The sequence below is a fragment of the Myotis nattereri genome, assembly GCF_964212035.1.
Source record: "Myotis nattereri genome assembly, chromosome: 14".
Taxonomy (NCBI): domain Eukaryota; kingdom Metazoa; phylum Chordata; class Mammalia; order Chiroptera; family Vespertilionidae; genus Myotis; species Myotis nattereri.
In genome coordinates this window covers 59,459,136-59,477,609 of record NC_138089.1, presented here as the reverse complement: position 1 = coordinate 59,477,609, position 18,474 = coordinate 59,459,136, and the positions used below count along the sequence as shown (strand labels likewise).

The 18,474-nt window shown below is 41.0% G+C and overlaps 1 protein-coding gene across 3 annotated transcripts in view; it reads left to right on the top strand.

Moving 5' to 3' along the window:
* DOCK3 (dedicator of cytokinesis 3) overlaps nucleotides 1-18,474 on the top strand; it is a 179,051-nt gene that overhangs the window by 18,887 nt on the left and 141,690 nt on the right. For all 3 annotated transcript variants that reach the window (XM_081106290.1, XM_081106292.1, XM_081106291.1), the window contains exon 2: nucleotides 14,788-14,871. In XM_081106290.1, the coding sequence (XP_080962416.1) occupies nucleotides 14,788-14,871 (84 nt within the window). The remainder of the gene's footprint in view (nucleotides 1-14,787; nucleotides 14,872-18,474) is intronic.

The window sequence follows — 18,474 nt, the reverse complement described above, 5'->3', positions numbered from 1 at the left end:
TTGAATTCTTTTATTGATTCAGTAGATATTTATTGAAAATCTGGTATGGTTAAGGTTCTGGGGAACAATGAAGGAAGAAGGAAGGTACTACCTACTTTCAAGACCCTTAATTTAGAGGATTGTGAAAATTAGATTTGGGAAGTTTTATTTTATGATGATAGTAGTTGAAACAGTGCCAGTTGACAACAGTTTTTAGCTAAGAATTATATATTCATGGAATTTTAGGCCTAGACGGTACCATAAAGATAGAACTGAACCTTCTGGTTTTTCACATGGGATTACCAAGGTCAGAGACATTGCCTTGCTCAAGGTCACACAGTTTGACTATTTGGGTTTTGAATTCAGATCTGAGTCCCTGTCCAGGGCTTTTTCTCCTATCGTTGAATCTTGGATAGAGCCACTGGAAGATACATATCAGTTTAGAAATATTCATCAGATGCTTGCCATGTGGAGCATCCAATGGAGGAAACAAACATATTCCTGTTCTTGTGTTTATCCGAAGACCTCTTTTAATTATGACTAATAGAAATCCATCTTAAACTGAAGAAGAAGGGAGAATTTATTGGTTCACGTAACCAGAAAGGCATGAGTGGGTCTGGCCTCAGGTTAGACTAGGATCAGGGCCTTAAGGCATAAGGACCTGTATGTCTTCACCTTACATTTTGGCATATCTATGCGTTAGACTCTTATTTGCAGTTTGGAACCCCTCTTTTAAGTTCTGGGGTTACATCTTTACAGCTCATGATAGAATAGGAAAGAGCTACTTCCTGTTGGGAGGACGTAAGGGAATGAATAGTATGGCTCAGTCTATTCATTTTACACGGCCACCTGTGGTTGAGGGTGTCTGACAGCCCCGTTGAAATCAGCTGGGGTGGGGATTAGGCATGCTGGGCACACAGAATAGTAAGGAGATAAGACTACCTGATGCACATACACACTATGCACACAAAGCTAAGTAAATGTCAAACGTGCAATAGAAGTAGAATGTGCCATAAGAGGCCAGAACCTGGGGGCACCAGGAGAGATTCCTGAGGATGAAAGCACTGAGGCTTGATGAGTCAGGGTTTTGGTTAGTGAAAAGGAAGCATGAGAGGAGATCCAGGCAGTAGGAAGCAGTGAAGTGCGGATTTGAGACTTGTGCAAGGTGTTTTGGGGGAACTGTTAATAGCCCAATCCTGTGACATTGGGAGAAAATTGGGAAGATAGGTTTGGCTGAGAGTGTGAAGGGCCTTGAATGTCAGAGTAAGGAATATACCTTTATTCTGTAGGCAGTGGGGAGTCATTGAAGCATTTTGATCAAGGGACAAAGGTATTTTAGAAAGGTAAATTGAGGAGCCCCGAAGAGTGCTTTTAGACTTAGAGAAACCAGATAAAAGGGTAATGGAACTTATTTCCAGAGGAGCTAGGCAATACTGTTCCTAACATGGAAAACCTATAATGATTGTGAACAAATCACTCAACTATCTTCTATTTGCCTCTTCAGTAAAATAAATACATTTATCTTTCCTCACATGAGATCAGAATTTATAATTTCACTAAGAAAATATTATGTTGTAGTCGGCATTATTGCTTTATAAATGACCTTATTAACTTTGTTACATATGAGAGAGTATTTTCCTCTTTGGTATTTGGAGATTGTAAGTTGGAAATAGATTATTGATTGAGGAAATGATAGCTACATTTTATTAGTTCATAAAGTAAATGAAATTATTACCTTGGGCTGCATTTTCTTTTAAACTTGATATTTCAATTAGTTAAATGACAGAAACAAGTTATGAAATGAAACTTTAGTGCTATGGGTTAATACTCTTTTCCCTTCTACTCTTATGATTTTCTTTATTACTAAAAATTCTCAAAAGTGCCCTCATAACTGGGATTTTTGACATCTGTGCCCTAAAACAGTGATAAAATTGCTCTGAGCACTGCTTGCGCTCCTGGGTTTCAAATTCTTGGAAAGAAAGCTCCTTCAACTCTTCTGTCTGCATCTCTCCCAAAGAATTTACTGTCTTTGGCCAGGATATTATCTATATATATAAAAGCCTAAGCAACCAGATGACTGGCTGGTCGCTATGACACACACTGACCACCAGGGAGCAGACACTCAACACAGGAGCTGCCCCCTGGTGGTCAGTGTGCTCCCACAGCTGGAGTGCCACTCAGCGAGCTCAGGTGCAGCGGGGGCCAGGATGAGTGGGAGCAGTGTGGTGCCAGCTTGGGCTCGGGCTCCTCCCCGGCTGCCTGCTGCTTCACGCACTACTACATTTCTTGGGGGATGTCGGACTGCCAGTTTTGGCCCAATTCCTGCAGGCCAGATCAGGCCAAAACTGGCAGTCCGACATCCCCTGAGGGATCCCGGATTGTGAGAGGGCGCAGGCCAGGCTGAGGGACCTCACAGGTGCACGAATCCGTGCACTGGGCCTCCAGTGTATAATAATAAAAGTGTAATATGCAAATCGACTGAACAGCCAATGACCATCCAGACAACCACGCTATGACACCCACTGGTGCCAGGCCAGCCAAGATGGGTGTGATGCGATTGGTTGGGGGCCCGGCCATCACCCCATCATCGCCCTGCAGAGAGAGGCCCAGGCCACTGGTGGTGGGGCGATCAGTCAGTGGGCTCCACGATCGCCTCAAAGAGGGAGGCCCAGGCTACCCGGCCGGCGGTGCTGCGGTGGGTAGCCTGGGCCTCCCTCTGTGGGGGTGATCCATCACAGAGCCCCAGCCGGGTGAGCAGGGCCTCCCTCTGTGGGGCGGTTGATCACAGGGCTCCAGGATTGTGAGAGGGCGCAGGCTGAGGGACCCCTTCCACCCCTCCCCGCCCAGTGCATGATTTTCGTGCACTGGGCCTCTATTTAAGTGTATAAAAATGCAACTGTTTTTTGTATGTTGATTTTGTATCTTATGACTTTACTAAATTTGATGATTAGTTTTGTGTGTTTTTTTAAATCCTCACCCAAGGAGTGAGGATATTTTTTCTATTGATTTTTAGAGAGAGTGGAAGGGAAGGGGGAAAGGGTGAGAGAAAGAGAGAGAGAGATGTGAGAGAGACACATTGATTGATTGCCTCCCATATGCACCTCGAATGGGGGCAGGAGTCAAACCTACAACCCTCTGGTGCATAGGCCAATGCTCTAACCACTGAGCAACAGCAGCTAGGGCTACTGATTAGTTTTAATTTTTTTTTATGAGTGTTTAGAGTTTTCTATGTATGATATTGTGACATTTGCAAATAGAGTTTTACTTCTTCCTTTCTGATTTGGATGTCTTTTTAAAAAACTTTTTCTTGCCTTATTACTCTGGCTGGGAATTCCAGTATATGTTGAATAAAAGTGGTAAGAGTGGGCATCCTTCTCTTTCCTGTTCTTGCTCTTAGAGGAAAAACTTGCAGCTTTTTACCATTAAGTATGATGTGGTTTGTCCTATGTGGTTTTTATTTTTTTATTTTTTTAAAGTCTTTATATTGTTCAGATTATTACATTTGTTCCTCCTTTTCCCCCCCATAACTTCCCTCCTTCCAGTTCCCACCCCACCCTCTGCCCTCACTCCCCACCTACTGTCCTCATCCATAGGTGCACGATTTTTGTCCATTCTCTTCCTGCATCTCCCACACCCCTTTCCCCCCCAAGAATAGTCAGTCAATTCCCTTTCTATGTCCCTGATTCTATTATAATCAACAGTTCATTCTGTTCATCAGATTATTTATTCACTTGATTCTTAGATTCACTTGTTGATAGATGCATATTTGTTGTTCAAAATTTGTATCTTTACCTTTTTCTTCTTCTTCCTCTTCTTAAAGGATACCTTTCAGCATTTCATATAATCCTGGTTTGGTGGTGATGAACTCCTTTAGCTTTTCCTTATCTGTGAAGCTCTTTATCTGACCTTCAATTCTGAATGACAGCTTTGCTGGATAAAGTAATCTTGGTTGTAGGTTCTTGGCATTCATCACTTTGAATATTTCTTGCCACTCCCTTCTGGCCTGCAAAGTTTCTGTTGAGAAATCTGCTGACAGTCGTATGGGTATTCCCTTGTAGGTAACTGAGTTTCTTTCTCTTGCTGCTTTTAAGATTCTCTCTTTGTCTTTTGCTCTTGGCATTTTAATTATGATGTGTCTTGGTGTGGTCCTCTTTAGATTCCTTTTGTTTGGGGTTCTCTGCGCTTCCTGGAGTTGTAAGTCTATTTCTTTCACCAGGGAGGGGAAGTTTTCTGTCATTATTTCTTCAAATAGGTTTTCAATATCTTGCTCTCTCTCATCTTCTGGCACCCCTATAATTCTGATGTTGGTACCCTTGAAGCTGTCCCAGAGGCTCCTTACACTATCTTCGTATTTTCGGATTCTTTTTTCATTTTGCTTTTCTGGTTGGGTGTTTTTTGCTTCTTTGCATTTCAGATCTTTGACTTGATTCTTGTGCTCTTCTGGTCTGCTGTTGGGAGTCTGTATAGTATTCTTTATTTCAGTCAGTGTATGCTTAATTTCTAGTTGGTTCTTTATCATAACATCGAGGGTCTCATTAGATTTCTTGTAGATCTCATCAAGTTTATCGGCGGCTTCTAGACAGTTCTTGAGAGACCTTAAAAGTGTGGTTCTGAACTCTATAGCTTCCATTGACAATTTTGTCCTGTTTCTTTGTCTCCGCATTTTTTATGCTTTCTTGGTGCACCCCCTAGTGGTCTTTGTGCACAGTCTTGTTGTAGTTAATGCTGGGGGGATTTGACCTCCAGGCCAACTGGCTGTGAGAGTCAGCTGTGTCTGCAGTGGGAAAACTTCTGTCCCCTGGGGAGGTGCTAATCTAGCCTTTGCCTGAAGCTATCCGGCAGATGGCTCTGTGCAGGGCTTGGGCGGGGCAGGTCGCACGGGATCAACAGGGCGGGCGGAGGGAGCAGTTATGGCTGCTCTCAGTCCCGTCCCAGAGGCTCTGCCTCTCAGAGTCCCAGCAACCGCTGCAAACCTCGGAGAGAGAGCTGCCCTCGCGTTCCGACCGATGCCAGACAGTCCCGCTTCTCCCGTTTGAGTCTGGGTCCCTAGAGACTCGCCCAGAACTGGAGCTCAGAATTTGAGACTCCCTCCCGATTGAAAATGACAACTGCGCCCTCAGCCACCAGCCCGCTCTGCGCGCACCTCCGCACCTTTGTATTTTCCGCACTGCGCCTCCTCTGAGTCTCGGTATGCTGTTCTCTTTCCTTCTAGTTGAAGAATTTCCCCTCAGCCAGCTTTCCTGTGGTTCTGGGTGATGTCCGTTCCATCTTTTAGTTGTATTTCTGAAGTGGTTGTGTGAGGCAGCATTCTCCGGTGTTTACCTATGCCGCCATCTTGGTTCTCTCAGGAGTAGACAAATCCTATGTGGTTTTTCAATAATGTTGATGTATGTTTCCTCCATACCCACATGTTGAGAGTTTTTAATCATAAATGGATGTTGAATTTTGTCAAATGAAATGGTCATATCATTTTTGTTCTTCATTTTGTTATGGGGGTGTATCACATTGATTGGTTTATGGATGTTGAACCATCCTTTCATCCTGGAATAAATGCCACTTGATCATGGTGTATGTCACTTTTTAAAAAAATGTATTGTTATTGATTTCAGAGAGGAAGGGAGAGGTACAGATAGAAATATCAATGATGAGAGAGAATCATTGATTGGCTGCCTCCTGCATGCCCCCTACTGGGAATCGAGCCTGCAACCCGAGCATGTGCCCTTGACTGGAATTGAACCTGGGACCTTTCAGTCTGCAGGCCGACGCTCTATCCACTGAGCCAAACTGGCTTTACTTATTTTTTTCTTTTGTTGTTTGTGCTTTTGGTATTGTATCTAAGAAATAATGCCTAATCTAAGCTCTCCAGGATCTACTCGTTTGTTTAAGCATTTTGTAGCTTTTGCATTTAGGTCTTTAATTTATTTTGAGTTAATTTGGTGTATAGTGTTAAGTAGGAGTACAAATTCATTCTTTTTAAAATTATATTTTTATTGATTTCAGAGAGGAAGGGATAGGAATAGAAACATCAATGATGAGAGAGAAATTGATTGGCTGCCTTCTGCACATCCCCTACTGGATCAAACCTGCAACCTTGGTGTGTGCCCTGGCTGGGCTGATTTTACATATTGATCTGTGTCTTCAACATTGCTGAACTTTTTTTTTCATTCTAGTATTTTTTAGAGCACTCACTAGAATTTCCAATATAAAACATCATATCATCTGCCAATACAGTTTTACATTCCAATGTGATGCATTATTATTATTATTATTATTATTATTATTATTATTTTGCTGAATTGCCCTGGCTAGTACCTCCACTACAGTGTTAAATAGAAGTGGCGACAGTGGAAATGTTTGTCTTGCTTCTGATTTTGGGGGAAAGCCTTCAGTCTTTTACATCATAATTATGATGGTAGCTTATGATGAGTTTTTCAGAAGTGCCCTTTATCAGGTTGAGGTCATTCACTTCTATTTTTAGTTTGTTGAGTGTTTTTATCAAAAAAAAGGATGCTGGATATTGTCAAATGCTTATTCTGTATACACTTTGATTATTGTGTGGTTTTAGTCTTCTATTAATATTGTGCATTATATTGATTTTCATATGCTGAATCAACCTTGCAATTCCTGGGATACTCAGTAATGTTGAATAATCAGACTTTTTAAAGAAAGTGTTGCTGTGTTTGGTTTGGTAACATTTTGTTGAGGATTGCTGTTTGTATTAATGAAGAGATACTGTTTTGTAGTTTTCTTGTGATGTCTTTGTCACATTTTAGTATCAGGGCAATGCTGGTCTTACAGGATTAGTTGGACAGTGTTGTTTACTTTCATGTTTTTTGCAAGAGTTTATGAAAGGTGGATGTTAATTACTCTTTGAAGGTTTGGTAGGATTCTCCAGAGAAGCCATCTGTCCTGTGCTCTCCTGGGTTATGCCTTTCTTTTTGGGAACTTTTAAAGGGATTAACTTGATTTTGTACTTGTTATAGACATATTTAGATGTTCTATTTCTTCACTAATTTGTGTCTTTCTAGGAATTTGTTCAGTTTACGTGTTACCTAAGTTGTTGGTGTATAATTGTTCATAGTGTCTTATTATAACCCTTTTTATTTTTATAAAGTAGGTAGTGAGGTACCATCTTTCATTCTTCATTTTAGTAAAGTGAATTCCCTATCCCCTTTTCCCCATAAATCTAGCTAAAGGTCTGTTCATTTTATTGACGTTTTCAAAGAACTAACTTGGTTTTGTCTATTTTGTTTTACTATTATATTTACTTCAGTTTTAATCTTTGTCATTTTCTTCTTCTGCTTGTTTTAGGTTAATTTTCTATTCTTTTACAAATTCCTTAAGGTAAGAAGTTAGGTTGAAATAATTTTTTAAAAAACCATCTGTGGTTCTTTCTGTATCTTTTAGTAGGACTTCATCTGCCTGCAGAGGTATGTTTACCTGAGGTTGGGGATTTTGAAGTAAAGGGTTAAGATTTATTTATTTATTTTTGTATTCTTTGGGAAACTACTGAAATTTTAGAGACGAAATGTTTTAGTGAAGTGCATCTGTAGTATGAGTAATGGGAACAAGAGATGAGTTATGGAGCCTATTTTGAGTTTATGCAGAAAGAAGTTCACTTTCAAGTCCTGGAAAACTTATTGAGCACTTTGCGTTAGGCGTAAGGCTGAGCTCCTCGAGAATTGATGGTCACATTTAGTGTTTCAGGTACAATTAATTCTGGTATGTTCTAGATGCGGTGGTGGCACACAGAAAGTGTTACTGTCTCCAGTGTGATGATAATGCTCGTCCCTTCAGGCCTGTATTCTGAGTTCTACTGCGTGTGTCCCACTGTCGCAGGCCTGTCCATTCGATGTCTCACAAGCACCTTAACTGCTTGCCTAGGAACCGGCGCTCCTCCAGTTTCCGCCAACCTGTTCTGGCGTTAGCACTTCTGGGTCTAAACAAATGATCTCAGTCATTTGAAGCTAGAATTTTGCCAGCCTGTATTCAGTACTCACCAAGTATTAATGCCTCTAAAGAACTCGAGCTGAGGATAGAAGGCAGCCTTGACCTCTTTGGATTGCTGCATCCGTTTTTTCATTGCTCAACCTGCATTCAGGTTTGATATTCTTCCCTATTCCCTTTTCTACACTTACTTCCTGGGTGGTTTTATTAAGACCCGATCTTAGTACTCACTTTCTTTCTTTTTTTTTTTTTTAAATATATTTTATTGATTTTTTACAGAGAGGAAGGGAGAGAGAGAGTTAGAAACACGGATGAGAGAAAAACATCAATCAGCCGCCTCCCACACATCTCCTACTGGGGATGTGCCCGCAACGCAGGCACATGCCCTTGACTGGAATCAAACCTGGGACCCTTCAGTCCGCAGGCCATCGCTCTATCCACTGAGCCAAACCAGTTTCGGCAGTACTCACTTTCTTAAAACCTTTACATTGCTTCTTTTAGGGTCAAGTCCAAATTTCTTAAAATGATTTAAAAGCCCCTTTTACTCTGGCTTCTGCTTATCTCTACAGTTTCATTTCCTGGTCACCAAGTTCTTTGTCTGCTATATTGAACCTCTGAGTAGTTTAAAATGTGGCATGTTCTCTCTAGCCTCTGTTTTGTTTTGTTTTGAGCCCTGACTTCGGTTTATGTCTCTAACTACATAACTGCAGCCGCCTTCCCTTCAGCTGTATTCCCCACCAATTTACCATCTTCTAGATCCTAGGGAGTTAAGCTTTCTCTTGCCTCTTTGCTCTTCACACATGCTGCTCTACCCCTTTTCCTTTTGTTCACCCATTTTTGTCTTATTCAGATTCATCCTTCAGTTTTCAGTTTAATTTCCTCATGGAGGCCTTTTCTGACTTCTGGACCAGGTTTGGTTCCTCTGCTATACGCACGCATTACACCTTTAATGTACTTTCACATAGCGATCAGCACATTTTATAGGGATTACTTGTTTTTCTTCTCCACTGAACTGTGAGCTCTGCAAGGGCAGCATCTGGGTCTGTCTTATTTACAACTGTATCCCCAGCACCTGGCATCTTGCTGGACACGTGGAAAATTCCCCATGCGTATTTATTGACTGTGGACCAGTGGGTGACACAATTAAGTTTGTTTGGGGTAGGTCAGGGAATATTTCAAAGAGAAGGAAATGCATGGGTTAGGGCTTGAGAAATGAATAGAAGTTTTCAGAAGATTGGAGTGAGGGTGAGAGTATTAAAAGGAAGGGCATTTTGGAGAACACCATTTACAAAGTATAAAAAATCTTGGGCATAAGGGAGCCAATTACTCATAATTCCAACCAGGTAAAGTGTGAACCTGAGGAATTGCTGAGAGATGAAGCTAGAGGATGAAGAAGAGATCAGGCCATGGGAGTCCTGATAAGCCACATTCATCTTGTTGACACTGGGAACCACTCATGTTAAGAAGGGAATTTTAACATCTATTACACTCTTATTGCGGCTTAGGTTTATTTTCTTAACATATATTATTATCTCATTTAATGCTCACAACAGTCTTTTTCCTGAGAACTGAATTTCATCAGAGCCGAATAAAGGCTGATATCTTATTTATCCTGACATACTTGGTGTTTATACTTATATCCTAAGTAGCATCAGCATTCTTTGAAGTCAGGTTTTTTTGTGTGTGTTTTTTGTATTATGCTTCTTTCTAGTCCACAGATAATTCAGGTCAGTGTTGACATAATTTTATCTGTTTCCCAGTTTTGGTTTAGTATTATCAATGCCCCTTTTATTTATTTTTTATTTTTATAATATTTTTTATTGGTTTCAGAGAGGAAGGAAGAGGGAGAGAGATAGAAACATCAATAATGAGAGAGACTCATTGATCGGCTGCCTCCTGCACTCCACCTACTGGGAATCGAGCCCACAACACCTCCCCTTCCGCACCCCCCCCTCCCCCCAACATGTGCCCTTGGCCGGAATCGAACCTGGGACACTTCAGTCCACAGGTTGATGCTCTATCCTCTGAGCCAACCAGCTAGGGCTCTGTGCCTCTTTTATTTTTTTATTATTTTTTGTCCCCCCCCCCCCATCCTCTTTTAAAGTGTCTCCCAGTTGAGCACAGCATACAAGAGGTATCCTGATTATTCATTTTAGAATAGAATAGAACTTATACTATCTGTGTTCTGTGTCCTAAGACTTTGTTATTTAAGTTGACAATGATTAACTTTTTTGGGGTAACTGTTTCATGCTGTTTATATTAAATATCCAAAGCTAAGTAAATTTTTCACATGTATTACTTTTAAGAGCTTTTGTATTTGTTTGGTTGATCATTTAGAACCTAAATTAGGGATTTTCATCTTTATTCCTATTAAACTTCATTCTGTTGGGTTTAGCTCCTCCTAATGCTAACTAATTTGTTTATTTGGATTTTTTTAAATGTTTTTTTGCAGTTTCAGTTGACATTCTATATCTATATATATAAAAGGCTAAGTGACTGACTGTCTGTCCAACCGTCTGTCTGACCGACCAGACAGTACATATGACACACACTGGCAATCCTATATAATAAAAGGATAATATACAAATTGACCCTAATGGCGGAACGACCAGGAATGACTGGTCGCTATGACACACACTGACCACCAGGGGGCAGACGCTCAACACAGGAGCTGCCCCTTGGTAGTCAGTGCGCTCCCACAAGGGAGCTCTGCTCAGCCACAAGCCGGGCTGATGGCTGCAAGTGTAGGGGCAGGAGCCTTTCCCGCAGCACTAAGGATGTCTGACTGTGGCTAAGGCCTGCTCTCCTGGGGAGCGGGCCTAAGCTGGCAGGTGGACATCCCCCGAGGCCTCCAGGGCTGCCAGAGGGATGTCTGACTGCCAGCTTAGGCCCGATCCCCCCAGGGAGTAAGCCTAAGCTGGCAGGTGGACATCCCTTGAGGGGTCCCAGACTGGGCGCAGGCTGGGCTGAGGGATCCCCCCCCCCGCCCCGGGGGCATGAATTTTCATGCACCTGGAGGTGTGGCCATGGTCCCTGCATGCGCGATTTTTGTCCCCATCTGACACTGGCCTTCCATTTAAATTAATTTGAAGACAGTTTCCTGTGATGCCAGCATTTGCGATGACTATTAATAAATCACAAGGACAAACGCTAGACAGAGTAGGAATATTCTTACCTGAACCCGTTTTCAGACATGATCAGTTATATGTTGCTTTCTCTCGAGTTCGAAGAGCATGTGACATTAAAGTTAAAGTTGTAGATACTTCATCACAAGGGAAATTAGTCAAACACTCTGAATGTGTTTTTACTCTTAATGTGGTGTACAGGGAGATACTAGGATAAGTTTGATCCATTTATCAGGCATTGTTTTTATCAAGGTTTTTATATCATGATTTTGTTTTTATATCATGTTTCTGTTGTTTTTACATCATGTTTTTGTTTTTATATTATGTCTTTGTTGTTATTGTTTATTAATCAATTTATATATTATTTTATATACATTTTACTAATTTTCTTTCATCTCTGGCACTCCTATTATAAAGAAAGGGTGAATAGCGATATTACAATATTTCTTCTAATTAATTTCCTTTCAGTGTGCACGAATCCATGCACCAGGCCACTAATTATTTTATATTAGTTTCAGATATACAGCATGGTGGCCAGGCAATTACATAATTTACAAAGTGATCCTCCTGATCATTCTAATACCCACCTGGTACCATACATAGTTATTATGGTTTTATTGACTATTTCTTTTAATTCATATACTGGGACAGGCAAAAATAGGTTTATAGTGTGTGCATGTTTAACAGTTCATTCCTATATTATTATTTATTAGTTATTGTATTGTTTTCCGTACAAACAATTATAAACCTACCTTTGCCCACCTCTGTATTTGAATAGCTAATATATGGCTTAAAAGTCCCAAAATATAAATGGCTACACACTACTGTGATGCTTCCCTTGCCCACTCAGTCCTTTACTCTTTCCACAGGTGTTCCTTATGTATCCACCGAGCGTTTTTATATGTGCACACCGTACAAGCAAATATGAATACACAGTCTTTTGCATATACCTTCAGTAGTGGCTTAAAGTTTATTTTCCCTATACAGAGCTTGCATATTTTCTAGATATTTACTCCTTTGGTTGCTCTTATAAATGAGATGTTTTGTCGTTGTTATATATTTATTGACTCCATGTATTGATTTATATACAGTTGACCCTTGAACAACATGCAGGTCAGGGGTGCAGACCCCTGTGCTGTTGAAAATCCATGTAAAACTTGACTCTCCAAAACCTGAGTACAGCTGCCTCCTTCTCCGAGGGGGCTGGTTTCAGTCTCCCCCCCAAACAGATATCACGTAACCTGTACGTGCGTATGGACCGCAGCCAAGTATGCCGGCACATCACTTCATTCCTGTGGGTTCAGCGTAGTGCTTAGCATGTGGCATGTTCAGGTTTTGCGTTTCGCACCTTTTTGGGATATTTTTCTTAGCATTTTTAAATTTGAACTTTTAGGTTCAGTTTATTAAGTTCAATGATGACTTCATGGTCTTTCGAATTTCAGTAGGGGTCTTCATGGCCTGAAATTACTGTATGCTAACTGGGCCAGAAACTATAAGAAATCACCTTAAAATAAACAAAGATCTCATTCAAATATTTAAAAACTGATAAATGACATAGGAGAACTGGGAATGAAAAGCAGGAAAACTAAACAAGATCAAAGCTATAAAGAGGCTTAATGGGCACTGGGACATATCAGTAAAACATGCTTCGTAAAACAGTTAAGTATAATAAAGTTCTTCCAGCCGTGGGCAAACTACGGCCCGCGGGCCAGATCCGGCCCGTTTGAAATGAATAAAACTAAAAAAAAAAAAAGACCGTACCCTTTTATGTAATGATGTTTACTTTGAATTTATATTAGTTCACACAAACACTCCATCCATGCTTTTGTTCCGGCCTTCGGTCCAGTTTAAGAACCCAGTGTGGCCCTTGAGTCAAAAAGTTTGCCCACCCCTGGGTCCGTTGGGTGAAGTCCCTCGGGCTCAGCAGGAGCGTTGTGGCCTGGAGCACCCTCACCTCCAGCTCCACTTCCTCCATTGCCTGAACAGGCTCCTCCCGCACCTCCAAGAGCTCATGTCAGATGTGTCAGATAGCTGCTTCCCACTTCACTTGTTCTTTCCTGCTTGTTTTTCTTTCATTTTTTAAAAAAAATTCCGAGAGTTCTGCATCAAACTTACTTTCCAACTTAAGAAATTCTCAGTTGTAGCAGGAGTGCCATGAGATAATTCCGTTGTGGCTTATTCTGGTTTTTTTTTCTGTTCTTCTCTCCTAGTTTGTATTTGGCCTCCTATTTTGTTTAATTTTCTTGCACAGCTGTCACTAAAGTAAAGCTCATCACCATAGCAAGGTCTTCTTGGGCCTGTAATGCTAATAACTTTCAGTGCCTGAGACACAGGATCTAGGTTTTCCTGGGAGAATGTTTTCAAAGGGGGGGGCTTCATCTGGATATTTTTTTCTGTATGTAACCCCGAGGGCAGTGTGGAGAGTTTCATCACTTTCCCTAGCCTCCGGTGTCGCAGTAATAGTGAAGACGGGAGGCTTTCTGGTGATACTGTAAAGGGGTCAGGGTGATGGCTCCAGCGCCTCCGGCTTGCTCTGCCGCTCCTTGCCCTGTCTGCCATTGTGGTCCTCGCTGCTGCCCTTAGGTCGCCCAGGCACCCCGTGGCCGGCAGCAGGGACCATGGCTGCACCACCCGAGTGGGCGGAGTGGAATATTTTTGATCCCTGGTTGGATGGTTGAATCTGCAGATGGAGAACCTGCAGATGTGGAGGGCCGATGGCAAAGGTGGTTTTTGATATGTCAGTTTGTATATAAATTTTTAAGGATTTTTTACCTTATATTTCTCTCATGATAGATGATGAAATATTTTACCAATTTCCCAAGTGAGAAAAGAAACTAGCTTTACCTGTTGGTTTAGTTTCATTCCACTGTTCTGATCTCATACTATTACACTATATTTTATTTTTATTTATTTATTTTGTAATATGTTTTTATTGATTTGAGAGAGAGAGAAAGTGTGGATGAGAGAGAGACACATCAATTGGTTGCCTTCTGCACAGACCCAGAACCTGCAATGCAGGTACATGTCTTAATCTGGAATCGAACCTGCGACCCTTTGGTGCATGGGCCGATGCTGTAACCACTGAGCAACACCAGCCAGGGCTGTTTTTCATGTTTTGATTGCTGATATTGATAATATTTTCTCCAGATCAGTCTTGATGTATGGTCATAGAAGGTCTTCAATATTTCTTGGTTCTTTGTAGTCTTATATAAATTTTAGAATCAATTTATTAATTTAAAAGATGGGATTTTGATCGATAGCTATAGATTTTGTTATACATTTGCTTTTCATTTTATTACTTTGTTTCCATTTTTATTATGGATATTCTGTTTCTCAAAGCATAATCAAATTTATTGGTTGAATCTTTGTAAAATATCTATAGTAGATAACAAACTTCCACTGTTAATATTTTCTTAAGTAATTGGTACGTAGTTGCCCCAAAAGTACAAACAGGTCATGCTGAGGGAGAGAGAGAGAATATTTATAGAAGTGTTTTCAGACACATGCACACACCACTTGGGAATAGTAATTTTGCTGAAATGTACTCATTGTCCTGATCTACTTAATATTGCCTTTCAGAACATTGATAACATTGAAAGGAGCTGACATATTTGAGAGGGGAGCTAGTGAAGAGGGGAGAGTATATATTTAAGAAAATTTGGTGCTTAATTTCAGGAACACTGACCTATCTCAGTAATTAAAATGCTAATTGATATGTTTATCCTTGTTTTTCTAGTGACGTGCAGTTTTCGAGGATCTGTTCCTCAAGGGTTGGTCTTAGAAATAGGAGAAACGGTCCAGATTCTTGAAAAATGCGAAGGTGAGTATGGTGCTGTAAACATACAAACAGTGATCATTCGGGGCCGTATTATTTAGTGACATTAGAAGCAATCACTTGGAGCTGTAATTAGCCACATTACAATATACTATTATAAACTCCTCCCTGATCTTTGTTCATCATATAGGTACAAGCTATTTTCATATAACTGTTAGAATTAGTCTTTTGCCAAGAGTGTATCTGCGATATTGTTGTGTATAGTGACAATTCATCCATTTTCCTTTTGGTATTTTAAAATTTTTTTATTTACTTTATTCATTTTTTTATTGAATTTATTGGGGTGACACTGGCTAACAAGATTATGCGGGTCTCCGGTGCACAGTTCTACAGCATCATCTGTGTTGTGTGTTCACCACCCAAAACACGTCTCCGTCCACCACCATTTATTTCCCAAACCCTCTGCCACCTTCCTCCCCACAGCAATCATCATACTGTTGTCCATGTCCATGAGTTTTTTCTTTTTTTTTTTCTTTTTTGCTCAGTTCTTCCACTCCCTCCCCAACCCCTACCCAAACCTTGACAACTGGTAGCCTGCTCTCTGTAAGTCTGTCAGTATTTTGCTTGTTAGTTCATTTTGTTCATTAGATTCCACATATGAGTGAAATCATATGGTACTTGTCTTTCTCTTATTGGCTTATTTCCCTTAGCATACTGTTCTCCAGGTCCAGCCATGCTGTTGCAAAAGGTAAGGTTTCCCTCTTTTTTACAGACGAGTAGTATTACATGGCATAAATGTGCCACAGCTTTTTTATCCACTCATCTATTGATGGACATTTGGGCTGCTTCCAAATTTTGGGTATTATAAATAGCGTTGCAATGAACATAGAGGTATATGTAGTCTTTTAAAAAAATTCTTTATTGTTTAAAGTATTACACGAGTCTCTTCCCCCCCCCCGCCCCCCGCATTGACCTCCGCCCCCCGCATTGACCTCTCCCCCCCGACCCTAAGCCCTCACACCCCCTACTGTCTGTGTCTATTGGTTATGCTCATATGCATGCATACAAGTCCTTTGGTTGATCTCTTACCCCCTCATCCCCCACCTTCCCTTATAGGTTGTATAGTCTCTCCCATGCTCTTATGTCTCTGGTTTTATTTTTGTTCATCAGTTTATGTTGTTCATTATATTCCACATATGAGTGAGATCATGTGATATTTATCTTTCTCTGACTGGCTTATTTCGCTTAGCATAATGCTTTCTAGTTGCATCCATGCTGTTGTAAATGGTAGTCTTTTGAATTAGTGTTTCAGGTTTCTTCAGATAAATTACCGAAGTGGAATTGCAGTTCCATTTTTAATTTTAAAAAATACAATATTACTGACTTTAGAGAGGAAGAGAGAGGAAAGAGAGAGATAGAAACATCAATGATGAGAGTGAATCATTGATCAGCTGCCTCCTGCATGCCCCCCATGGGGGATCGATTCTGCAACCAGGATATGTGCCCTGACTGGGAATTGAACTGTGACCTCCTGGCTCATAGGTGGACACTCAAACTGCTGAGCTATACCAGTCGGGCTTGGGTGCCTTTTATTTCTTCTTCTGGTCTGATTGCTGAGGCTAGGACTTCCAGTGCTATCTATCTATATAATATCTATATATATAAAAGGCTAAGCGACCGTCCAACCTGCCGGTAGCTATGACATGCACTGACCACCGGGGGCAGACACTCAACGCAGGAGCTGCTCAGCTGTGATCACTTGGCAGTGGTGGTTCTCCGGTGACGCACCCCAGAACCAGAGAGGAGGGAACCTGATTCCTCGCGATTCCTCTCGCACTCCAGGACCCCTTCAGGGATGTCAGAGAGCCGGTTTTGGCCTGATCCCCGCAGGCCGGCCAAGGGACTCCACCTGCCAGAGGGACCCTGCTCACTCCACAGACGCCCTTCGAGCCTCAGTGCCGGCCCAGGTGCGGCCGGCTGGGGAGGGACCGTGGGAGGTTGGCTCCAGGGCATGTCCGCCCCGTTTTGCCCAGTCCCACTCTGCCGGCCACCACCCGGGACCACCTGCATTAGTCCCTGCACCAGAGGGACTAATTAGTTTCCTTTCAATGTGCACGAATCTGTGCTCCGGGCCACTAGTGTGAATAAGAGTGTGAAAGCGACAACCCTGTCTTGTTCCCAATCTTAAGGGAAGCGCTTGTAGTGTTTGCCCTTTGGGTATGATGTTTATTATATGTCGCCTTTATTAGGTAAGGTATGTTTTCTCTATTCCAACTTTGCTGAGAGTTTTTATCATAAATGGGTGCTGAATTTTATCAAATGCTTTTCTGCATCTATCGATGTGATCATTGGGTTCTTAGCCTTCCTTTTGTTTACGTGGTGTAGCACGTTTATTGGCTTGCAGGTATTGTTCCAGCCTTGCCACCCTGGAATAAATCCCACTTGATCATGGTTTATGATCTTTTCACTGTATTGCTGTCAGTTTGCCAATATTCTGTTGAGGATTTGTGCTTGTCAGCTACCTGTCTCTCTGTCTGTGTGGCCATTACCCTGGGTTTGGGTGGGGGTAAATTTGCATTTTTCTTCTGTCGGGGAAGAATATGCTGCACCTTTGGAATAAAAAGTTTGAAACCTCTTGTTGGAAGGGCACTTGTTGTTGGGCTGCACTTGGAGCTTTTGATCTGGCTTGATTGGTTTGCACCCAGAATCTCTGTGAAGGACTGCTGACTGGTGACTGTCACATGGCCTGATCTATATAAAGGCTTCATTCTGTTGGTTTAACACTGCTGACTCTGTGCTGCAGCCTCCCTGTCAGGAGCAGTTGTAGTGGCACTGTTGTCTCTGTTTGGTAGTATGCCTCCCTTACATTGGGTGACTTACATTTCACTATCTAAATAGTAATGATATTTAACATAGTGCGATTCCACCATGTTGGATATTATAAATATGAAAACACTTGGCACAGAGCATGGCACAGGTGACTGCTGTGTTTTGTCTATATGTTTAAAGAACCATAGCTTTCAGATTAAGTTATTTTTAAATTAATCACAGACCCAGAATATTTTAGACAGCCACTTTTCTTAATTTGTATTTCTCTTCTTACTGATTATTTTTCTAACCTAATGGGAGTAAATTTTTTTAAAAGTTTCCTTTAAAAAAATCAGGTTTGAAGTAAATTTTAAAATACATAAAGTATATTTGGCATGACCGAGCATAGAAGGTGTAATCCAGAATTAAGTTGACAAATGTAAACTCTATACCGATCTTACTCCATTCACACAGCAAATATTTACGCACACACACACACACACACACACACACACACTAGTGTGCCCCTTTCCTAATTTTATGGCAATTCTCTGGTATCCTCAGTTTCTTCTGTTTTTTTGTATATTAATTACCTGTAAATAGTGTATAATGTTTCTCTGAATTTTATTATCTTTGAAAGTATAGCAAATTTCTAGCTGTTCTTCTAAAATCTACAATTTGTTTTTTGCTCATCAGACTGATGTGGTTATATTTTGTTTAAAATTCTATTTTCTGTACTTTTCATCTTCTTTGTAGACTAATTGCTTAAATATAATACAGTTTGCATAACTTGTAATTCTAAAATCTCTACTGATTTCAGTATAATACAGGATTTAACTT